This window comes from Polypterus senegalus, chromosome 1, assembly GCF_016835505.1.
Source record: "Polypterus senegalus isolate Bchr_013 chromosome 1, ASM1683550v1, whole genome shotgun sequence".
Taxonomy (NCBI): Eukaryota; Metazoa; Chordata; class Cladistia; order Polypteriformes; family Polypteridae; genus Polypterus; species Polypterus senegalus.
In genome coordinates this window covers 45,569,902-45,591,785 of record NC_053154.1, presented here as the reverse complement: position 1 = coordinate 45,591,785, position 21,884 = coordinate 45,569,902, and the positions used below count along the sequence as shown (strand labels likewise).

Here is a 21,884-nt window from a genome sequence, read left to right as displayed (position 1 = left end):
CCTTAACAAGTTTACAACAGTATCCACCTGTTCTTGATGAACTTATTTAAAAAGTAACTGTTTTGATCCACTGTACTAATTCCCTTCATAATGTTAAATACTTCAAGCATGTCTCCTCATACTTTCCTTTTGCTTAAACCGTAAAGGCTCAGCTCTTTTAATCTTTCCTCATAACTCATCCCCTGTAGCTTTTAGAATCACCCTAGTCACTCTTCTCTGGACTTTTTCCAATACTCCTATGTCTTTTTTGTAGTATGGGGACCAATATGGCACACAGTACTGTAGGTAAGATCTCACCAGTGTGTTATAAAACTTCAGCATAACCTCCTTGGACTTGTACTTGTACACATATCAGAGTGCTATACAACCTAACATTCTGTTAGCCTCCTTAATGGCTTCTGTATGGAAGCTGACCCTAACCCTAACTCCTAACTCCTAAATCATTCTCATAAGGTGTACATTCAATTTTCAGGCCTCCCATTATGTATTCAAACCTAACATTTTTACTTCTTAAATGTATTACCTTACCTTTACTTACAATAAATTTCATCTGCATAAAATCCGTCTAAGTCTGTGTTCTGTCCAAGTCCCTCTTTAATGATTCAGTGGATTCTAGATAATCTGGCATTCCTCCTATCTTGGCATGATATGTAAGCTTGACCAGCTTGCCATTTATATTCCTATCTAAATCTTTTACAGTATGTTAGCTCGAACACAAACACTATGCAATTGTATGCTAAGTTTACAAAACATCACAGATTACCTTAAAAGTTCAGCCCTAATTCTGGTTCATTCTGCCCCTGAGTAAATCATTTAACCTACCCGTGCTCCAGTTTTGATAACTTGCATGTAAAGTGCACTGGATTGGTTTTTATTTATGTAAAGGCCCTATACAAATGTAGAGTGAGCATTGAAGCTTCTCCTGCGCAGATTATCATTTGTCTGCATTCATTGTGGCTGCTGTTGTTTTTTTGTTTTTTTTTTTCAAGAAAGCTTTGATGAGTTACTTTACTTCACTGGGGGGCCGGTGATCAAATTACAATTATTGGCAGTCATTCTGATGTTTTGTTATCCAGCTGCATTCCAGATGTGACAGCTTGTTGTTCATGGGTATTGCGAAATATCACGTCTTCAGAAGAAGGAGCTGCTGAGTGATATGTGCTCCCTTTTACAGTGATTCGCTTTGTCATGGGCAGGGACATCTTTTTGAGTCGACATGTGTGTGTTCTAGAGGGTTATGAGACTCCGGGTGAGTTAAAGGGTGTGTGATGGGGTGTCTTTATGAGGTGTTAGTGTTCTGTGATTTCTCAAGTAATAAAGACGGAGGTTTCAAGGTAGGGTTGTTGCACTCACTACATTAGAACCTGCTGTACATTAGGACATGCTGCATGTTAATTAGTACAGGCAAGTAAGAATTTCACTGAGCTCTGTACAGTTGATAATAAGCATCCTGTAAAAATATTTATTTGAGTTATATTTCACTTTGTTGGTTAGGTTTGGTATCCTAAATAAAAATAAAGTGGGATTCAAAAGGGTGACTCCACTAAGTGGGCCTGGTAATGCTAGTAGTGAGGGATGATGATATATGCCTGGCATAGCTGTGGGTGTCTATTTTGGACTTGTTTAACATTTTAATGAAGTATTCCAGGCATTCAGTTCACTCAGCCAAAGACAGCAGAATTTCTGCCGAACCTTTGGAGTTGTGTTCAAAACTGCCAGTTCCATCTCTCTTTAATTAAAGCTGATCTGGGCTGACAACCTCCAGGGTACCCTGCCAAAGTGCTGATGAAAGACAAAAAGCACTGCAGCCTGTGAGGGACTGACCAGCCATGTGCAGTCCCAGTATATGGAGACTGACCTCCTGGTGACCTGAGCCTAAGGGGCCATTCACAGTCCCTTGTGATTAATAGAGAGACAACTCAGTCACTTATGGTGTGTGAATTGTGGAGTGGCAACTCTGTCATTTGTGCTGTATGACTTTTAGGGAGAATCTTTAATCAGTTGCGTAGTGTGACTTGTCATTAGACTGTAGGCTCAGTGCTTGGACTTGTCATTAAGCTGTCGACTCAGTGCTCCGGCGCTGCAGTTGTATAATTTAGGGCAATCTTTTGTGTCATGGGATGTGAAAAGCAGAAGCTTGGTCACTTTTGTTATTTAGATTTTTAGGAAAGGGACATAATTACCAGGATTGTGTAATTTGTTGAGTGGGACCTCAGTCTTTGCTTTTTGTGATTTGTAGAGCTGCCACTCAGTCTCTTCTGTTGTGTGAGGGTGGGAGGTCATTCAGTTGTGTTGTATGGTTTGTAGAGAGGGAGCTCGGTCACTTGTTATGTCTGACTTTTAGAGAGGAAGCCTGGCCAATTGTGTTGTGTGACTTTTAGGGAGGGAACCCATTGATTTGTGTTCTGTGGCTTTTCTTCAGAAAGCTTTGCTGTTATATACCATATAGATACCATATAGAGGGGGAATTACTAGTGCTGTATGACTCGAAAAAATATCCAAGTGTTATAATCAGTTATTTTCATTATTTTTCAGCATTCTCTATGGTTGTTAAGTACATTTTTTATATGGATTCAGGGATTTTGAATTCCTATGAATGTGAATTTCAGATTGATTTTATAAACATTGCCAAAGTTAATAAGTTGAAGTTTTAAAACTTCTTATTGGGACACCATTTTGTGTTTTTGATGAGTTAGCTTCGGCTGTTGCTATTAAGATCCATCCCATGTGTGGGTCACGTGATGTCATTCATAGTATAATGATCATTTCAAAGGTTTCCTGAGCAACCAATATTAGGATTTTTTATTCAGTTTCACAGCTTTTTTCTCTGATCGAATTACTGGTTCTTTGAAGAAAATATTTTGTCCAACTTTATACTTAAGATTTTTGGGTTAGCTTTTTTATTTTTTGATGATGAGTCAGGAGTTCTTTTGGTATTGACCTCTGCCAATTTTCTGGCCATGTCTTTACTCTCAATCCCATTTTCAAATTTTCACTGTCTCACCTTGAATCGGCACTCTAAGAAACCAAGAATAAATCAAAAAACAATAACACAGATAAACTCTCCTATAAATGCAATCATTTGTACTGGACTACTGAAACCTTTACTCCCCATAAAGCCAGAGGGAGGACCGTTAGCAGTGATGTCAGGGTGGACCCTCCTCCTTGGGTTCGTCCCACAAAGTACACAGAAAGGCAGTGCATTTAAAGAGACAGCACACAATTAATGAATGATAAACAAACCTGACAGAAATTACACAAAAGTATGAATAATAATAATTCAAAATGAATAAAAACAACAATAAAATAGTCAATAAATATAAGCTACGGAAAAACCCTGGCTGTAACATAGGAAGTTGCTGGTTCTCGTTACTGGGGGGATGATACATTTTAAAACTCTGTGATGACTTTTTATCCTACAACCCCATTTAAAAAATATCATGTGCTTGCCACATTCTGACAGCAAATAATGTGTTATATGACAGTTTCAGTGCTTGTACAAACATTATTCCAGGTATAGCAAGATTCAAAGCTCAACTATGGTATTAGCTTTGTTATGTTATATTTGTACAATTTGAATTTGATGAGCTGCTTTTCCAGTAAATTGTATTTTGTGTTTAAATAGCACTGTGTAAGTTGTTTTAAAATTTTGGGAAAGCTGATTACAAATTACCCATCTTACTTCTATCACTGTTGTGAGGGTTTTCCTCGGGTACATTTTGGGATATGTGTGGTGCATGTTGTTTTTAGTTGTGTTGTGTTTTTATGTGTTTATTGTGTAGTTTGTGTGTTCTGGAGAAAACATTTCAAAATGCACTGTTTAAGCTGTGTTTAAATTACATGTAAAACAAGGGAGAATCTACCATAATGGTAAGGTGCCTTTTCATTAATTCCCCCTCTTGATGTTATGATGGAGTACCAGAGGCAGATGAAGGATGAAGCATTCACATCTCACACTGAAATGAACAGTGAGAAATGCCAGGCTGCATTAAATGACCCAGTGTCTGCACATTGCATGATCGGCTCTCTCTTAAGGAGCTATATCACCCAGGGGCCTGTAAGGGTCTTAAATCCAGCCTTGATGGAAAGAATCCGGCAGTGCTGTGTATGAAGGTGGATGCTTTGTTGTGTGGTGTGTGCTTAGCTGGGTGTGTTGCATTTTTTTATTTCTGTCTTTGCTCTTTTGGGATAGCATTTTGAAAATACTTTATATGCACCATGTAACACTTCAATTAAGTTGAGTTCTGTCTCGTTGGCTATTCTGCTGAAGTCATCACAGAGGTTCAGTCTGGGCTCTGTGCCTCTGCCTTATTCTTAAGTCTCTCTGATCTCCTTCCAGGTTGTGGAGAGTACGGCTGTGATCTGTCGTGCAGTCCCAGTGGTTGTGAACAGATCTCTCGTGTCTGCCCTGTTGGATTCATTGCGACAGAAACCAGCAGCCACGTCACCTGCACAGGTAAAAGATCAGGACAACCTGTCATTTAAATCCTATAAATGTCTGTTTTTCACTCTTTTCCTGCTGCCGGACTCTTATTTTTGTAAGGTTAAGTTCTAAAGATCCATGTAAAAGTAAAATTGTTTTATTTATTTTTGTGCTGCATAGTTAAATGAACCAAACAGGTTTATTTCATAATAGAAAAAAGCATTTGTGGTTTATATCTAATGCCACATGATAACGGATATTTTAAGATTCAACATTCAGCCATCTTTTTGGATCATGTGGAAGTGAAGCCTATTCTGAGTTTTCAGGCACAAGGTTTGGACCCGCCTTGGTTAGATGCCAGTTCAGTGCAGGTCAGATATTCATAGAGGGTCAAATTACAGTTGCCAGTCCAAGTATCGTGTATGTCTTTAGGAAGACCCAAAGAAAAGTCCACATGAATATGGGGAGAACAGAATCCTGAAGGGCATTCAAGCTCAGTATCTGACTTGAACTATAGATTCTATATCTCTCCTTTTAATGAGCCTCCTCCTATTCAGTTTTGTATATCACATATTCAAAAGTAATAAAAATATGTGTATTACTGATTTACAGTTCTGTTTGTATGCTTTTAAACATATTTCAGAATAGATCATGAACACTAACTTTGGAGGTTTTCTTCTTCAGTTAAATATCTACAGAAATTGGTTTATTATGATTTCGGAAATGTATTGTTAGAAGAGTTCAAATTAAAAATACTGAATGGATAAATATGTGTACAAATCATTTGTCATGCAGAACATTATGATGACTTTCAAGGGGATTAAATACTTGTTGTTTATTTTTTATTGTGTCTTCTATTTTTCTATTCTTCATTTTGTAAAGCACTTTGAGCTACATTTTTTTGTATGAAAATGTGCTATATAAATAAATGTTGATTGATTGATTGATTGATTTTGCAGGCCGCTGTCCATGTTCATACTGTATACACTTACACACACACACACACCTTTATATATTAAAAAACACATGAATAAGGTGAGGGAGGCTAAAATACTGGTTTGTGAGGGATATGGCTCTGGGAAGGAAATTGCTTAGGTGTTTATTAGTTTTAGTTTTAGTTGACCTAAAGTGTTTACTGGAAGGAGGTTTTTGGAACAAGTGATGACCTGGGAGAGATGAGTCCAGGGTGATCCTTTTGACATGGTTTATGGAACTAGATGCAACAGACTGAAGAGTACAGCCAAATATTTTCTCAGCAGACCTCACAAACACTCTGTAATTTATTTTTGGAGCTGACCGTTGCTGAGCAAAACCAGACAACAACGAAGAATGTGATCACACTTTCACTTATGACTTTGCAGAACTGTAACAGGATGAACTGGGAAATGTATAATTTCTTTAGCTGGTGTAAAAAGTACATCCACTGCTGTGCCTTATTAGTGATTTAAGTGGTATTAATGTCCCAGCAGGGAATTTGTGTGAGTTTTGTGTTCAAATATTTGACAGCCTCCCATAGTGATTATAGAATCATTAATTAGTAATCATTAACTAGTAATTAGTAAACTGCTGTTTGTGAAAATCAATTACCATCTCCACTGTCTTGGTGGTATCGAGTAGAAGGTTATTTGTAGCGCATCAAGATATGGTGTTTCATTTCTGATAGTAGTGTCATCAGCAAATGTAATAGTTTTTCCTGAAACGTCAGTGGACCTACAGTCATTAGTCCATGGAATAGAGTAAGGAGAGAAAGGACACAGCCTTGAGTGGTACCCATGCCAGTAGGAAGACAGTCTGAAAGATGGCAGCCCAACTGACCATGCTGTTTCCTGTAAGTCCATTTACAGATGGAAGCATTCAGATCCGTTTGTAGAAGTTTACTTTACAACAGTTTAGGGACAATGGTGTTAGCTGCTGACCTAAAGTCTAAAACATAAGTTCCTTTACAGTCCGGCACAACATAAAGGGTCATGTTCAGGACATTGTCCACAGGTCTATTTGCCCTGCCCCATACGCAAACAGAAGTGAGTCAAGTTACGCAGCAGTAACAGATTTCAGATGGAAACATTTTCTGAATTATCTTACAAATTGTCTTCATTAAAGATTGGCTTAGTAATTAGTGCATGATTCAAATGATTTCCAGTGATTCAAAATGCACCAACATGTCTAGTGTTCAACCAACCGAGGAGGTGCATCACTCACTAGATCACTACATTGACTCCCTGTAATGGCACATGTTAGGTTCAGATCCTTGATCCTTGTATCCAGAGTAGTCAGTGGGTCAACATCCATATATATGAAGACACCTATGAGGTCCTATTTTCCAACTCAACCACTCAGGTCTGCTGTTGAACAACATCTGGTGATGCCACCTTTACGTTTTTTCAAATCCCTTATTGACTCCCTCAATGTGCTTAAGAAATGTTTGAATACTCTTTTGTTTGGTGAATTTCTGTCTAACCAATATTAGCTGTTAGGTTTTTATTGTCTTGGAAGTTGCCTGTGTTTTGTTCTGAACCCTTCAATTGTAGTGATCAATTGTGTAACCTTGCCCTGTTACACTTGTTCCCAATCAGTATCCCAGATTGAAGATTACTCAATCTGGTTGACCTTATTTGTGGGTCACTTTGGATAGAACAGTCTGCTAAGCAAATGGATATAAATGTAAATGTAGGGCAGTTGTCTCACAGGTCCAGAACAGGATTTGAACCCCTGCTCTCTGCAGTGTGTGTGTGCGTTTTTCTTTTGTTTATTACAGTTTTTAGATAGATAGATAGATAGATAGATAGATAGATAGATAGATAGATAGATAGATAGATAGATACTTTATTAATCTTAAGGGGAAATTCACAAACTTCACAAACAAAAACACAACGTAAAAAATTTTTACTCCAGTGATCTGCAGTTTTGGTGGATTGAGGACACTAAATTGGCCTGGTGTGACTGTGAATATACCCAATAATGAACTACCTCATATATCCGGGCTATAGGGAAAAGGATGAGTCTTCAGGTCTTTTGACAGCTCCCCCTGGCAGCACTCACAGCACCCAACAGGGCTGAGAAACCAAACTCCAAGTCCCAGGATGCCCTGAGGATGTGTTGAGCTGCCAGCCATCTATCACACCCTCCATGTTGCCATTTTTTTTCTATTCAGAGTGTGGGTGGTTTGTATGTAGAGGTGAGTGAAGTGTGACCAGTTGAGGTGAACGTCTGTGCTGAAATATTTTCTTTATTAAAGCTGTCAGTCAGGATTAGGGCGCAGATACGGTAAAGAAATTGAGCCAGAATGTTGCCTTTTAGATGTGGGGTGACAAGTGTTACATTGCCTTCATTGCTACAGGGCTAGATTACATCTTGGCTCCTTGCCATCCCACCACCTGATCCTTCTTCTTTCTGCAGATATTGATGAGTGTGCCGGAAACCATTCGCCATGTCAGCACCGCTGCCAGAACAGTGTGGGAAGTTACAAATGCTCTTGCCGACCAGGCTTCTACTTGCATGCCAACGGGTACACCTGCATAGGTAGGTGGCATCTTAATACTTTGACAGAATGCATCCTTCTTTGGTTTGCTGGTTCCTGCTTTCTACTGGATGACAATAAACTGGTTTAGAAGCCTTTAATTAGATATTATAATTTGTTTTAGAAATGTAAGATAAGCAACTACTATATGCCCATTCAAAATATGGAGCTATTGTATGTTCTTATGTCCAGTGTTCTGTATAATGTGCTGCATCAATTGCACATTACACTGTACTCTTAATAACCATAGCATCATGTGACAGTACTTATTAAGAATGATAGATTGAAATCACCAGGTTTTGTGTGGAGAAACCAAGTTCATTTTAATCATTACTAATATACACCATCCTTCTGAGTGTTCACAGAGTACCATTGTACTACATCACTGAATTCTTGCCATTGACCTTTACCCTAATCCTCTGTGTAAGGTCGGTAGCACAAATTTCCCTTGGGATCAATAATCTATCTATCTATCTATCTATCTATCTATCTATCTATCTATCTATCTATCTATCTATCTATCTATCTATTAGTAATTGCAAGAGAAGACAAATTACACAACTCTGTGAAGATGTTTTACACAATTTCACATTTCCAAAGTATCATAAGCATGCCACATTCTGCCGGTGCTTGTAAATGCAAACATATACACCATAACCACCAAGGAAAGCCATCCCTTTGTGTCTGCTGTGTTGGAATGTGGTTTCTGTGAAAGGTGACCAATCAGGGAATGAGACATTGTAATCAGCAGGATCCAGTTAGGAAAGAGCCAAATAATAAGCATGGGCATAGACAATTGTTCTATCAAAGCAGCTTTCCTCCTAGAAGCTCACAGAGTCATCAAACAGTTAGTGCATTAAAGTTTTTGGCATGGAGCAAGAGGGACCTTGTAGAAACACAGAAGGAACCAATTTCTCCAGCGACCACCTAATTCTACATCTGGTTTCAGGTTTCCCTGGCTGCCTGGTTGGGACAGTGTGTGTATACTCTGGAGCCGTTCCAAGCCTTGGCCACCTTGTGCCCTCTCAGCCAGGCATGGTGCCAAAGGGAGAGACACAAAAAGAGTTCAGGGGAGCCCTCGTCTTCTCACGCTGAGGCTGTTTATATTTGCTCATGATAATATTAATTTGACCCTCTCAAGGTGCCAAGAACACTTTTAATTTTCCAATTGACATGTTGGTGATGAATAGTTTGCTTTAAATAGACAGCAGCTTTGACCTAACAAATCTTATTTCAGCTTGAGAAGGAGAAACACATGGCCAGACATACTGTATCTCCATGCCTCGAGTACTAGAAGACTTGCTGGCACCACTTTGTGCTATGAAGCTTCTTTTAAACAAAGTACCATTGAGCTGAATATATTTCTGATTTGAGAAATTGGTGCGCCATATTCAAGCTGTCACCATTAGCTAAATTTGGGTTAAAATGTGATCTATCAATCTCTTCATTTCCTTATTTGAATTCAGGGTCATGGGAGCCAAAACAAGGGCAGTGACCAACCCCAGACATGGTTCCAATCTAAATTCTTATTGTACATAGTCATCTTACCACTAATAACCATGTAATATCCAGCTATTGCAATCTGAATCATTTATCTATCTATCTATCTATCTATCTATCTATCTATCTATCTATCTATCTATCTATCTATCTATCTATCTATCTATCTATCTATCTATCTATCTATCTATCTATCTATCTATCGGACTGTCACAAACTGCCACAAAAGTGGGTTTAACTCTCATTATACTGCTCTAGATTTACAGCCATGATCTTTGGGGTTTGTCAAAGTATTTAGTGCACAAGTTGAATGATTTTTCTTTATTTAGTTGCTCGTGCCCATAGTCCAAATATAAACGCTTGGTGTTTCTCATGGTGGTTTCTGAGTTAAGATCCCAACAAGTGTAAAATCCATGCAGACTCTGCATGTCCTCCTTGATTTTTCGGTGAATTTTCAGATTTTCTTGCTTTTTCCATAAAATGTGTAGATAAAGTTGAAGGGCAGTGTTGCATGTTCACCAGTATGATAATGATGAAGCAGTAGATTCAGTTAACGTGGTTTTATTAACCAGCAGAGAACTTACATGCTCAGATTCAATAATCGAGAGCCCATACACCACTCAAACGTATACAGACCTACACGGAGGTACGGCAAGCGGATTAGGACAAAATACCAAACTGTCAGCAGGTTATCTACATCCCCCTTCTTTGGTACATCCCTAACTGGATATAAAGTTTAATGCATGCTAAATAATAATAATAATAATAATCACAGCATTAAAGGTGACATATGCTGGTCCTTAGGAACATTTAAATTTGCAAACAGATGGAAGAAATAAACATGACAAAATATCCTTTTGCTGTATAAAGTGAAATATGATTACTACTGAAAATTACCTCAAACAGAATTTAACTTGAAAGGTGGACATTAGTTACTGTTGGATCAAATATCAAACCTGAACAAGTTCTGTGTTTTAACTAGTACCCAATTAATCCCTATATCTTGGATTTGGTTTGCATGCACGACCAAAGCGTGTCCTGTAAACACCATCACTCTTGGAAGGTTTTGGAGAATGCAAAAAATCAGAAGAGCTCTCAACATGAGTGTTGTCTTTAAACTGTTTTACATCATTGACCCACAACCTGCAGTCCATCATAATGATGATGATCAGTGTCTTTCTGAACAGTAACAGGCTCAGATACAGGCAATATATGTCTGCGATTTCTCCTGTAAGTGTTCCCATCTGACTGTACCAGGTAGGATCTAGGTTCCTTACAGAGTTCCTTCACCACACCTGTTCGGTCATAACTGAAACACAGCACATCACTAGGTCATAGTGGGGTCTGTAACCTCACTACTTGTCCTTCTTCAAGAGGTGGAAGTGGTCGGCTGGATCTGTCATAGCAGACCTTCTGAGTCAGTCTTTTGTTGAGAAGTTGGGCTTTCACTCTCTCAGATTCACGGTGTTGTGGTTCAAGAAGTTTGGTTGTGATTGGGAGCGTAGTTCGAGTCGATCTGGATAGAAGTCGTTCTGCAGGGGAACCCAGGTTCACATCATGTGGAACATTCCTGAGATTCAGCAGGTTGAGAAATACATCAGTGCCATCTCTGTGTGACTTCTCCATCAGCTGTTTAGCACTGCGCACTACTCTCTCAGCAAGCCCATTGGATTGAGGATACTCTGGACTGCTGGTGACATGGTCAAAGTCCCACTGTGAAGCGAAGTCTTTGAAACGCTGTCTCGTAAACTGCCTTCCATTGTCTGAGATCAGAGTGTGTGGAGCACCATGAACAGAGAAGTGTCTTTTCAGCTTCTTGATGACTGTTGCTGATGTCAAATCCTTTAGCAGGTCAATCTCAAACTAGCCTGAGTATGAATCGACTACTACTAAATAGTGCTGACAGTGCCACTCAAAGATATCTGTAGCCACAGTTGACCAAGGATGATCTGGAACTTCATGCAGATGAAGGGGCTCTTTTTGTTGGTGAGGTTAAGTGGTGTTACACACCGAGCATGAATTAACTGTTTGTTCAATATCTCTTGACATGAACGACCAGAAGACGATCCCCCGTGCTCTCCGCTTGGTAGCTTCTACGCCGGAATGTCCTCTGTGCATGATGGTGATGTAATCTCCTTGCAATGATTTTGGGATCACAGCTTTGGAACCTTTAAGAATTATGCCATCATCCACAGTCAGCTCATTCCTGAAAGGAAAATATGGATGAACTGCCGTGGGAAGGTTGTGGAGTCGTTGTGGCCAACCATGTTTGATGAAAGAGCTGAGCGCTTGCAGTGTCTCATCCTCAGCTGTGTGTCCTTTAAGTTCCTCCAGGCATGAAGAAGAGATGCAGCTCACCGTCATGACATCAAAGTTGTCCTCTTCTTCAGACTACTGGAAAGTGGATCTGCTGGGAGCACGAGACAGCGTGTCAGCCAGATACATTTGTTTTCCACATTTATATGTGAGTGTGATGTTGTATTTTTGGAGCCTTAACAACATCCTCTGTAATCTTGCTGGTGCGTCGTGAATATTTTTCTTTAGTATGGTGACCAGTGGCTGAAGGTCTGTTTCTACGACCACAGGCTCGCCATAAATGTAGTCATGAAACTTTGTACATGTGAAAACAACAGCCAGTAGCTCTTTTTCTATCTGAGCATATCTGGTTTCAGTGTCTGTCAGAGTACGTGAAGCATATGCTACAGTTTGCTCTTCCTGTAATCAAGCTGCACCAAGACCATACTGTGATGCATCGCATGTTAGTCTCACAGGTTTGCTGACATCATAATATGACAGAACAGATGGATTAGACATGTGCTCTTTAAGTGCTTCAAACGCAGTCTGTTGCTGTGTGTCCCTCATCCACTCGGTGTCCTTGTGTGTGAGCTGTCGCAGAGGAGCTGTCAGATGGCTGAAGTTTGGAATGAATTTTCCAAGATAATTGACCATCCCCAGGAACCTCTGCAGGGCTTGGACATCCATTGGAACTGGCATCTCTTTGATTGCGGCTGTTTTGGAAGGGTCTGCATTAAGTCCCTCACGTGTGAAAATGTGTCCAACATAACTGACCTGATTCAGCCGGAATTTGCACTTTAGTGGGTTTAGTCGCAGGTTTACTTCTCTGGCACGGTCAAGGACTTTTCTCAAGTTGTCGTCATGTTCTTTCATGGTTCTTCCGCCAATGAGTATATCATCAACAATGATGGCACATGGATACCCAATGAATATCTGCTCCATGGCTTGCTGAAACACCTCACTGGCAGCATTAAGACCAAAAGGCATTCTGAGGAACCTGTAATGACCAAAACAAGTGCTGAAGGTGGTTAGCATGGATGATTTCTGATCCAATGATACCTGCCAAAAGGAGTTCTTAGCATCCAAAACAGAGAACACAGTAGCATGTGACATTAATGCAGCCACTTCTTCTACTGTGCGCATGGGATGGTGTGGTCTTTTCAGAGCTGTGTTTAAATCTCGAGGATTTATGTATATCCTGATTTCATCTTTGCCTTTCTTGTTGGTGGCTACCATAGAAGACACCCAGTCTGTCGGCTCTGAGACGGGAGTAATGACGTCTAATTTCTCCATCCTGTCCAGCTCTGCCTTGACTCTGTCTTTCATGGCCAAAGGGATGCGATGTGCTGGGCGAACAACTGGTTTCACATCTGGGTTCAGTGTCATGCGATAGGTGACTGGCAACTTTCCTAGCTCATCAGAAAATAAGTCGCTGTATTCTGTGATAAGCTGTTGTGACAGGTCATCTGCAGACGTGCTCAATTGGTGGACGTCATTGCTGAATGATACAAGTCCCATTTCTCTGCACGCACTTAGTCCCGGTATTGGCTGAACATCTTCATTAATAACAAAGAATGATAGCACATGTGACTGTCCATGCAGAAAACACCGCAGCTTAATTACACCTGAGGTTTGAATCTTGCTGCCTCCAAATGCTACTAAGTTAACGGACTTGGGGTGCGCTTTTATTTGTTTATCATGTTTTATAATGTTAACTGTTTTCTTGGGAAGCACATTACATTTAGCACCAGTGTCCACTTTCATCTCAACAGGAATCCCATTAATCTGCATGGTAACAAAAACTTCCTCTTTGTGTTCCACATGCACATCAGTCGCATGGATTGCATATTGTAGATTTATTCCATCAACGTAGAATGTGTCATCTCCGTTGTCATCAGCTTGGTCTGGTTCCACATGATGAACTGACTTTCTGTGTCTTGCGTTTTGAGTAGGCTGAATGGCTCTGCACCATTTCTTAAAATGATTCCACTTTTTGCATGCATGACGCTGCTGCCCAAAAGCTGGACATTTACTCTTTTTAAAAGCATGAGCGCCCCCACAGTTAGTACAGTTAGTGATGTGCTGTGTTTCAGACCTGTCTCCTTGTATTTTCATCTTATCTCCTCTGTGCTTTCTTGTAAATGTGGGCTGGAGCACATCAACATTTGTCGCAGATTGTTGAGGAAAAGCAAGCGTTTTATTATGCTCTTCGGTCATCTCATGAATCTGGCAGACAGATATGGCTTTTGCTAACGTTAAATCACTGTCATGCAGTAGCACTTTCCTTAAATTGTCATTGTTGATGCTACAAACTAGTATGCCTCTTATTAGTTCTTCACTCAGATCACCAAATCTGCAGCTTTTTGCTTTAATCCGTAAATCACTTACTTAGGATTCAACAGTCTCACCAGTCCTCTGATTCCATGTGTTGAACTTGTGTCTTTCCATCGTGATGTTGGTTTGTGGGCTGCACATTTCTCTGAATTTCCTTTTGAGGCACTCAGGATCCTCCTTCGATTCTGCAGGAATAAGGACTCATCCTCCATCGCCGGGCTCTCTCACTTCTGGCGCATAAACAAAAGACCGCTCCCGTTCTATAGCTTCAGGGCCTGCTAAGTTGAGCAATATGTAGGCTTGTGCGCGCGCTGGCTTGTCAGAGTGTGCTGCCGCTATAAACATGTCATATTCTTGCTCAAAAATGCGGCAATTTTCAGCAACATTACCATCGAAAACAAGCGGGTCGGGCCTCCTGAATCCTTCCGCCATGTCGGCTGTAGACCGGAGACAAAAATGCACCCACAAAATAAACTTGAGACGAAAAAAAAAATATATACCGTTAACTACGAAGTACGTATTCCGTCGCTTCTGACACCATGTTGCATGTTCACCAGTATGATAATGATGAAGCAGTAGATTCAGTTAACGTGGTTTTATTAACCAGCAGAGAACTTACATGCTCAGATTCAATAATCGAGAGCCCATACACCACTCAAACGTATACAGACATACACGAAGGTACGGCAAGCGGATTAGGACAAAATACCAAACTGTCAGCAGGTTATCTACAGGCACCTCTGAATTTCTCCTGTATATGTAGGTGTAACAGGTCTCCCATCAGACATTCGCTCCAGTGACATCCTCAGTGCTGCCATCATGGGACCACCTTCATACACACCATGGACAAATTAGGCTTTAAAAGTGAGAGGGACGTTCAAGGATGCAGCTCTACAGACACCTATGTGAGTTAATTAGAAGCAAAGCAGGTTTGAAAATGTTGATGCAAACAAGGAAGAAATTAGATGAATGTAAATCAGGAGAAACAATCTAGTGTGCAAAACACACATTTTTACATTATATGGCTTCTTTTATAAAAAGAATAAGAAAAATAACAGCATTCATAACATAAAATAACATAACAACAGATCCAGACGGCATTCCAGGATATGGTTTTAAGATCTGTGCAGGCACCAGTATTCATGGTAAAAGTTAATCTCTCTTTAACCCAGTCTGTCATACCAACATGCTTTAAATAGTCCACCTTTGTCCCTGTGCCTAACAAATCACATCCAACCATTGTGAATGACTACCGTCCCGTTGCACTAGCACCTATAGAAATGAAGTGTTTCAAGAGACATGTCAACTATTACACGTTTTTCACTGCTTCAATTACTGGATCCATTTAAGTTTGCATATTGCTCCAGTAGGTGATGCCATCACCTTGATTCTTCATATAGTCCTGGCTCACTTGGACAACAAAAGAGGGATTTATGTGCAAATGCTATTTATAAACTATATTTCTGCACTTAACACAATAAAATCCAAGCCTATGGTCCTGTATCTGAACATCTCACTCTGCAACTAGATTTTTAACTTCTTAGCAGGCAGACTCCAGGTGGTTCATGTGGGTGGTAATACCTCATTATCCCTCATCGTCAACACAAGGGCTCCACAGAGCTGTGTTCTGAGACCTCTACTGTACTCTCTCCACACATATGACTGCATGTCTGCACATGACTCTAATATCATTATCAAGTCTGCTGATCTTTAACAAAAATGAGTTGGCTTATCAGAATGATATGGAGAGTAACACAGGTGCTGGGACAAAAGTCTACTCCTGAGAAACAGCAAGACAAAGGAGATGATTGTGAACTTTGGGTGAAAACACCTGAGACACTACCACCCTCATGGTATTAACAACACTCAAGTAGGGAAGATGGGCAGTTTCAGATCACAGAACGCTTGATCTTGTCCAAGCATGTTGACACCTTGGTGAAGAAGTCACAGCACAATGTCTTTACTACCGCAGATGCATCAGGCATTTTAGGCTGTCCTCCCAGATACTAAAGAGTTGGGAGCATGCGCTGATAGTACGTTGCCGCATGCACTACACAACAAACCATCTGGATAGGGACCCAAGTGCAGCGGGTGACAACTCAGCACCACAATGGAACAGTGTGAGTTTTTTTTTGTTTTTATGGTGGCTGGAGTGTTAATCCTGCCACCAACCTCCAAGTTTTCCCTGTAAGTTGGAGGACCTGCTTGCAGATTAACATCATACCCAGGACAAAGCAATTATAGGTTAAGGGCCTTACTGAAGGACCCAATGGAATAGAATCACTTTGGGCTTTTTGCTGGATTCAAATGGGCAACCTTTCAATTACCCTAGCCTCAGAGCCAACACTCCGCCCCAAGATACTAAAGAACTTTTACATATCCACCATTGAACGTATCATGACAGAAAGTATTGGAACCAGTATACAGCAGGACCACAAGTCTCTGCAGAGAGTGGTGAGATCAGATGAACACATCACTGGGTGTTCACTCTCAAACTTCCAGAACACCCACATCAAGCAATGTTGGAACAAGGTGAGTAAAATAATCAGGAATTACTCATTTCAACAATGGCCTCTCCTCTGTGCTGTGGTTAGGAAGATGCTACCGCTGCCTGAAGAGAAGTTCGGAGAGACTGAGGAGGAGCTTCGTTTCAGAGTCCATACATATCCTAAATGAGGACAGTGCCTAAAGCTTCATGATGCCGTATTGTTTATATACGAGGTGAGACACAAAACTAACCGGACTGGGCTTGGAGCTTTCCTGGAAAACTGTCTGGAGGCCGACCAAATATGAATCATAGAACTATATTCCCTCCTACACGGCTTCTCAAAATGCAAACTGGCTAGGTACTGTATATCCTGTGAATAGCCCAGTCAGTATTTGCACAACAATCGCAACAAGAGTTGCCGCTACAATGTCGGGTGAAAAAATCAAACAGTGAATCAACATCAAATTTCCCGTGGAATTGAACAATGTGGCCGCAGAAACTTATGAAATGATTACAACAGTGTACAGTGATAACAGTTTGTCTCGCACAAGTTTTTGAGTGGCACAAACATTTCAAGGAATGGCAAGAAAATGTGGAAGACGTTCAATGCCCAGGTTGAGGGGGTGGGGCTGGGGGAGGGTGCTTCACCAAGACAACGCTCACGTGCACGATGCGTTTTCCGTAAAGCAGTTTTTGACTGACAAAAACATTTCTGTCCTTGATCATCCTCCCAATTCACCCAATTTAGCTCTGTGACTTTTACTTGTTCCCGAAAATCAAAGTGACCTGAAGGGAACACATTTTTCTTCAATGGATGAAGTGAAGACAGAAATGGCAAGCCTGTTGAAGAGCCTCAAGCAAGAAGACTTCCAGCACTGTTTCAATCAATGGAAGATACAAATGGAGCGATGTAGAGATCGGGAGGGGGAGGTTATATAGAAGGTGACAGTGTTTAGAATGCTGTAATTCATCAATAAATATTTTTTTTACCAATCTGGTTATTTTTGTGTCTCACCTCGTATTTTTATAATGGTAATATAATGCATACTACTGCTTTCATTGTACATATTAATTTGTTAAATATTTAAGAGTCGTATTTGTTGTTTATTATCCATTTAAGTTCTTCTCCTAATGCAGTCTTGGAATTAGCAACTAAGCATGTCACTTCACACTGTCCTGTTTATAATTTGATTAAGTCCAATGCTGGAAGCCAGAAACTGGCATGTCTGCCACAGGAGCTACTCATACACACCCACCAGTTTACAGTCAACCATTAAACCAAACAGCCTGCTTTGTAATGAGGGAGAAAACCCTACAGAGACACAAGAAGTACATGCCAATGCCACACAGATTAAAACTTGGCCTGGACTCGATCCATGTCTCCTGGAGCAGTGAAGCAGAAGTGCTAACCACTGTACCACCCACTGAAAATATTACACTTTCTAAATATCAAACATCTTAACGAGCTTTTAAATGTTAACAAGGTGTTTTATTGAAGCACTCAAAATACGTGTTGGAAGTGAGGGGATAACAAGTCTGGAGTATTTTTGCAAGTTGCCAATTTTCACTTCATAATTTCATTGGTTTTCTGCCACACTGTCAGATCTGTTCAGATTTATGCGTTCTTAAAGCAATTGTCATGTTTCTTTTTCATGGTGGGGTTAGGAAGCAGTATGCAATGAACTGAGACTTCCTTACGTAACTTCTCTCTAATCATTCAGTTTCCATCCAAAGTTCAGAGTGAAATGTGCCTTGTAGTGCTTGTAAAATGTGGGCATTTCTGCAGGATGTTGTGTTATTTTTTCTTCATTGATTTTATTTTTTTCTAAAATAAAACAGTTGGAAACAATTAGAAATTCATTGTTTTAGTATAACTGGGAATGAATAATGAAGTAGAATTATTATTCTAAGCATTGCTAATCTGCTAATTAAGCAAAGCAGTAAGTTCCTCCAAGGATGTCTGTCATCTTCAGTTATATTAAACAATCCCAATGACCTTTGCTAGAAAAGTTAGGCTTTGAAAATTAATAAATTAATAAATTAATGTTAAAACACATTTTTTTGCTTTTATTATCTTACTTGAAATTGCATTGAAATGTCAGTGTGCGGACATGTCTTGACCATTGTTTCTTGAAGAAATGCTTTGTTTTAATTGCCTGCACATTTCTCCTGTTGCACTTTCAACTAAACTCATGGAAATTTGATTTTAAAATTACTGGTGCTCCATCCATGGCTGGTTGATTCCTTTTATTTAATGTTTCAGTTTAGGCTTCGGCCCCTGTGACATCAAATTGGGATTGGGAATTATAGGAAAGGCATGGAAGGACTTGAAAATTATCTTTGGCATTTGAGTTTCTTTGGATGTCCGGCATCACATTTGTGAGAGAGGCCCACTAAATTTGGCAACATTATGAGATCTGCCTGATGCTTTTCTTTTGCCCCTTAAATATTCCAGGTTCCTCGATGGTAGCAACTTCTGGTGTCAGATTTATAAAACTTGCATGTTAACAAAAAAAGGCCCAAAATGTGCATATGCAACATTCTGTGAAAAGTCGGAATTTTAAAAGAATGTGCATATATTTATGACAACACTGGCCCATGCATATGCAGCATTTTGGATAAAGTGGGAAATTACAACACCCTGGATGAAGTAGGGAAATGCAGCCAAACCAGATAAATGATGTGCATGATAATTCATATTATCCTGTCATCATTATACAGTAAAACCTTGGATTGCGAGGAACTTGGTCTGTGAGTGTTTTGCAAGACGAGCTAAAATTTTTAATACATTTTAACTTGGTAAATGAGTGAGGTCTTGCAATACGAATAGTATGTATACGTTTTGTCTGCTGAGCGTCATGTGATCAAAACTGAGCTGATGGTTCTCCTCTCTCTCTCGCTGTGGGATTGTGGGTAATTGTCTCCCATGCTCCGTCTCAGTCGGCATGCCTCACTCATATAGTCAACACCCATACGAGTGTATACTGTTTACTATAGCATTGTAACCACGTCTGTGTGTGCTGTAACGTGTGAGTCCCTCTCTTGCACCCCAAAACATGTGGCAGAGTCTCAGTACTTTAGCAAAACCAGCTTTATTCAGTTTCAAACAGGAACAGCACAGTTATTTATTGTAGCGGGATCTGACACTCTTCTATAGACAGACACAGCAATCAGGCAGGGTCGGGGCCAGGTTAGTGGCCAAGTAGTGCTGTGCCCTGCACCCATCAATGGCCTTCGCTTTTTGCATGTCCGCGATCTTTTTAGATTCGCTTCTACGGCAAAATGCTACAGCTCTGGGAGCCTGCCGTTGCTTTGGGATGCTCTTCCACGTGTCGTCCCATTAGGTGGAATCCCAAAAGAGTTTAGAAACCTTACAATGCATAAAGCATTTTATTATTTTGTGTCCAAGTGTAGTGACTCTTCAGGCAAAAGCAACTGTCATTGGATAGCAATAGATAGCAGGGATTCCATTAGTTAGAGTGAAAGTCATCCTGCACAATAACCCTCCTCTCTCTCGTCTCCCTCACACCAGCCAGGATTCATTTCAAAGGTAAAGTGCAGGTTTTATGTAATTTTACTTTATATTTTGTATTAATCATTTTTATATGAATATCTTTGGGTTGTGAAACGAATCATCTGAGTTTCCATTATTTCTTATGGTGAAATTCATTTTGATATACGAGTGCTTTGGACTACAAGCAAGTTTCCAGAACAAATTATGCTCGCAATCCAAGGTTCCACTGTAATGTGCATTGATGTGACAAACATATTAATCCTCAAAGGTGATACATATAATGTACAGATGTTATTTTAATTCCCTTTTAAGATGGCCAATGCTGTGTATTAGTGCTGAAAAAGTTTTTTGTTTTTTTTTGTCAGTATATGTAGGCTACCTGTTGTCAACGCTCAGGGTACTGGCCAACAGAAAAGCTTCAGTCATGTCATGCCGACTACGCTGGAAGCCATTAATCGACTTATGAGTTGTTACAATTCAGTTTCCACATTGTGTGGATGTACATGCATAAAGCATAATATATCCATGTCAACATAAAAATGTAAACAGGCAATTTGCTGCAGTGTTCAGTTTCCCTAATGTAATTGAGTCATTTGACTGCACTCATATTTCCATAAGGACACCGAGCAAGAGTGAAACTGCATTTGTTAACAATGCCCATCTGTGATGCCAAGACGAGATTGACAACTATCATGACTTGTTGGCCTACATTTCCTGCTGATTTATTTATTTTGAGGCAAAGTAGCTTTAGCTGACATGTGGTGACTGGCATGTTGGTAAGGTAACTCGATGAACCCTCAATGTTTTATATCACCTGTACTATTTATTGTACCAGCAATCAGGAAATAGTGACTAATCACTCAGATGCTAATGCCTTACACCTTTCCCTGATCCTCAGAACACAGAGGAGGAGCACTAGAGTGCTATATGGAGCACACCATAGGACTCCTAAATAGATAGATAGATAGATAGATAGATAGATAGATAGATAGATAGATAGATAGATAGATAGATAGATAGATAGATAGATAGATAGATAGATAGATACTTTATTAATCCCAAGGGGAAATTCACATAATCCAGCAGCAGTATACTGATACAAAGGAACAATATTAAATTAAATAGTAATAAAAATGAAAAAAAAATCAAATAAAATTAATGTTCGCATTTACTCCCCCGGGTGGAATTGAAGAGTCGCATAGTGTGGGGGAGGAACGATCTCTTTAGTCTGTCAGTGGAGCAGGGCGGTGACAAAAGTCTGTCACTGAAGCTACTCCTCTGCCTGGAGATGACACTGTTCAGTGGATGCAGTGGATTCTTCATGATTGACAGGAGTTTGCTTAATGCCCGTTGCTTTGCCACAGATGTTAAACTGTCCAACTTTAATCCTACAATGGAGCCTGCCTTCTTAACAAGTTTGTCCAGGCGTGAGGCGTCTTTCATCTTTATGCTGCCACCCCAGCACACCACCGCGTAGAAGAGGGCACTCGCCACAACCGTCTGGTAGAACATCTGCAGCATCTTACACAAATCTTACATAAATGCAGGTGTTAATGGTGTAAGAAGGTGCTCTACCAGCCAATGAAAGCTGGCAACATCTTCATTGCATATGTATGAGATTGATTACCATAGTCCATATATGATTGTTTCAGGAAGTCAACTGGATGGGGTTTATGGCATGTTCACATACGCACATTTATAAGATGATTGTGATTTATAAAGGGCAAAATTTTATTAAAGAGCATTGATTTTCTCCTTAAAATCAAGAACATCTTAATTTCTATTAGGATATCTGACTTTCCTGTGTTATTAT

General features: G+C 40.0%; 1 protein-coding gene across 5 annotated transcripts in view; it reads left to right on the top strand.

The window, feature by feature from the left end:
* The window catches only part of LOC120525881, a 230,825-nt gene that overhangs the window by 101,468 nt on the left and 107,473 nt on the right, over positions 1-21,884 (top strand). For all 5 annotated transcript variants that reach the window (XM_039748569.1, XM_039748552.1, XM_039748562.1 and 2 more), the window contains 2 exons: positions 4,340-4,456; positions 7,820-7,942. In XM_039748569.1, the coding sequence (XP_039604503.1) occupies positions 4,340-4,456; positions 7,820-7,942 (240 nt within the window). The remainder of the gene's footprint in view (positions 1-4,339; positions 4,457-7,819; positions 7,943-21,884) is intronic.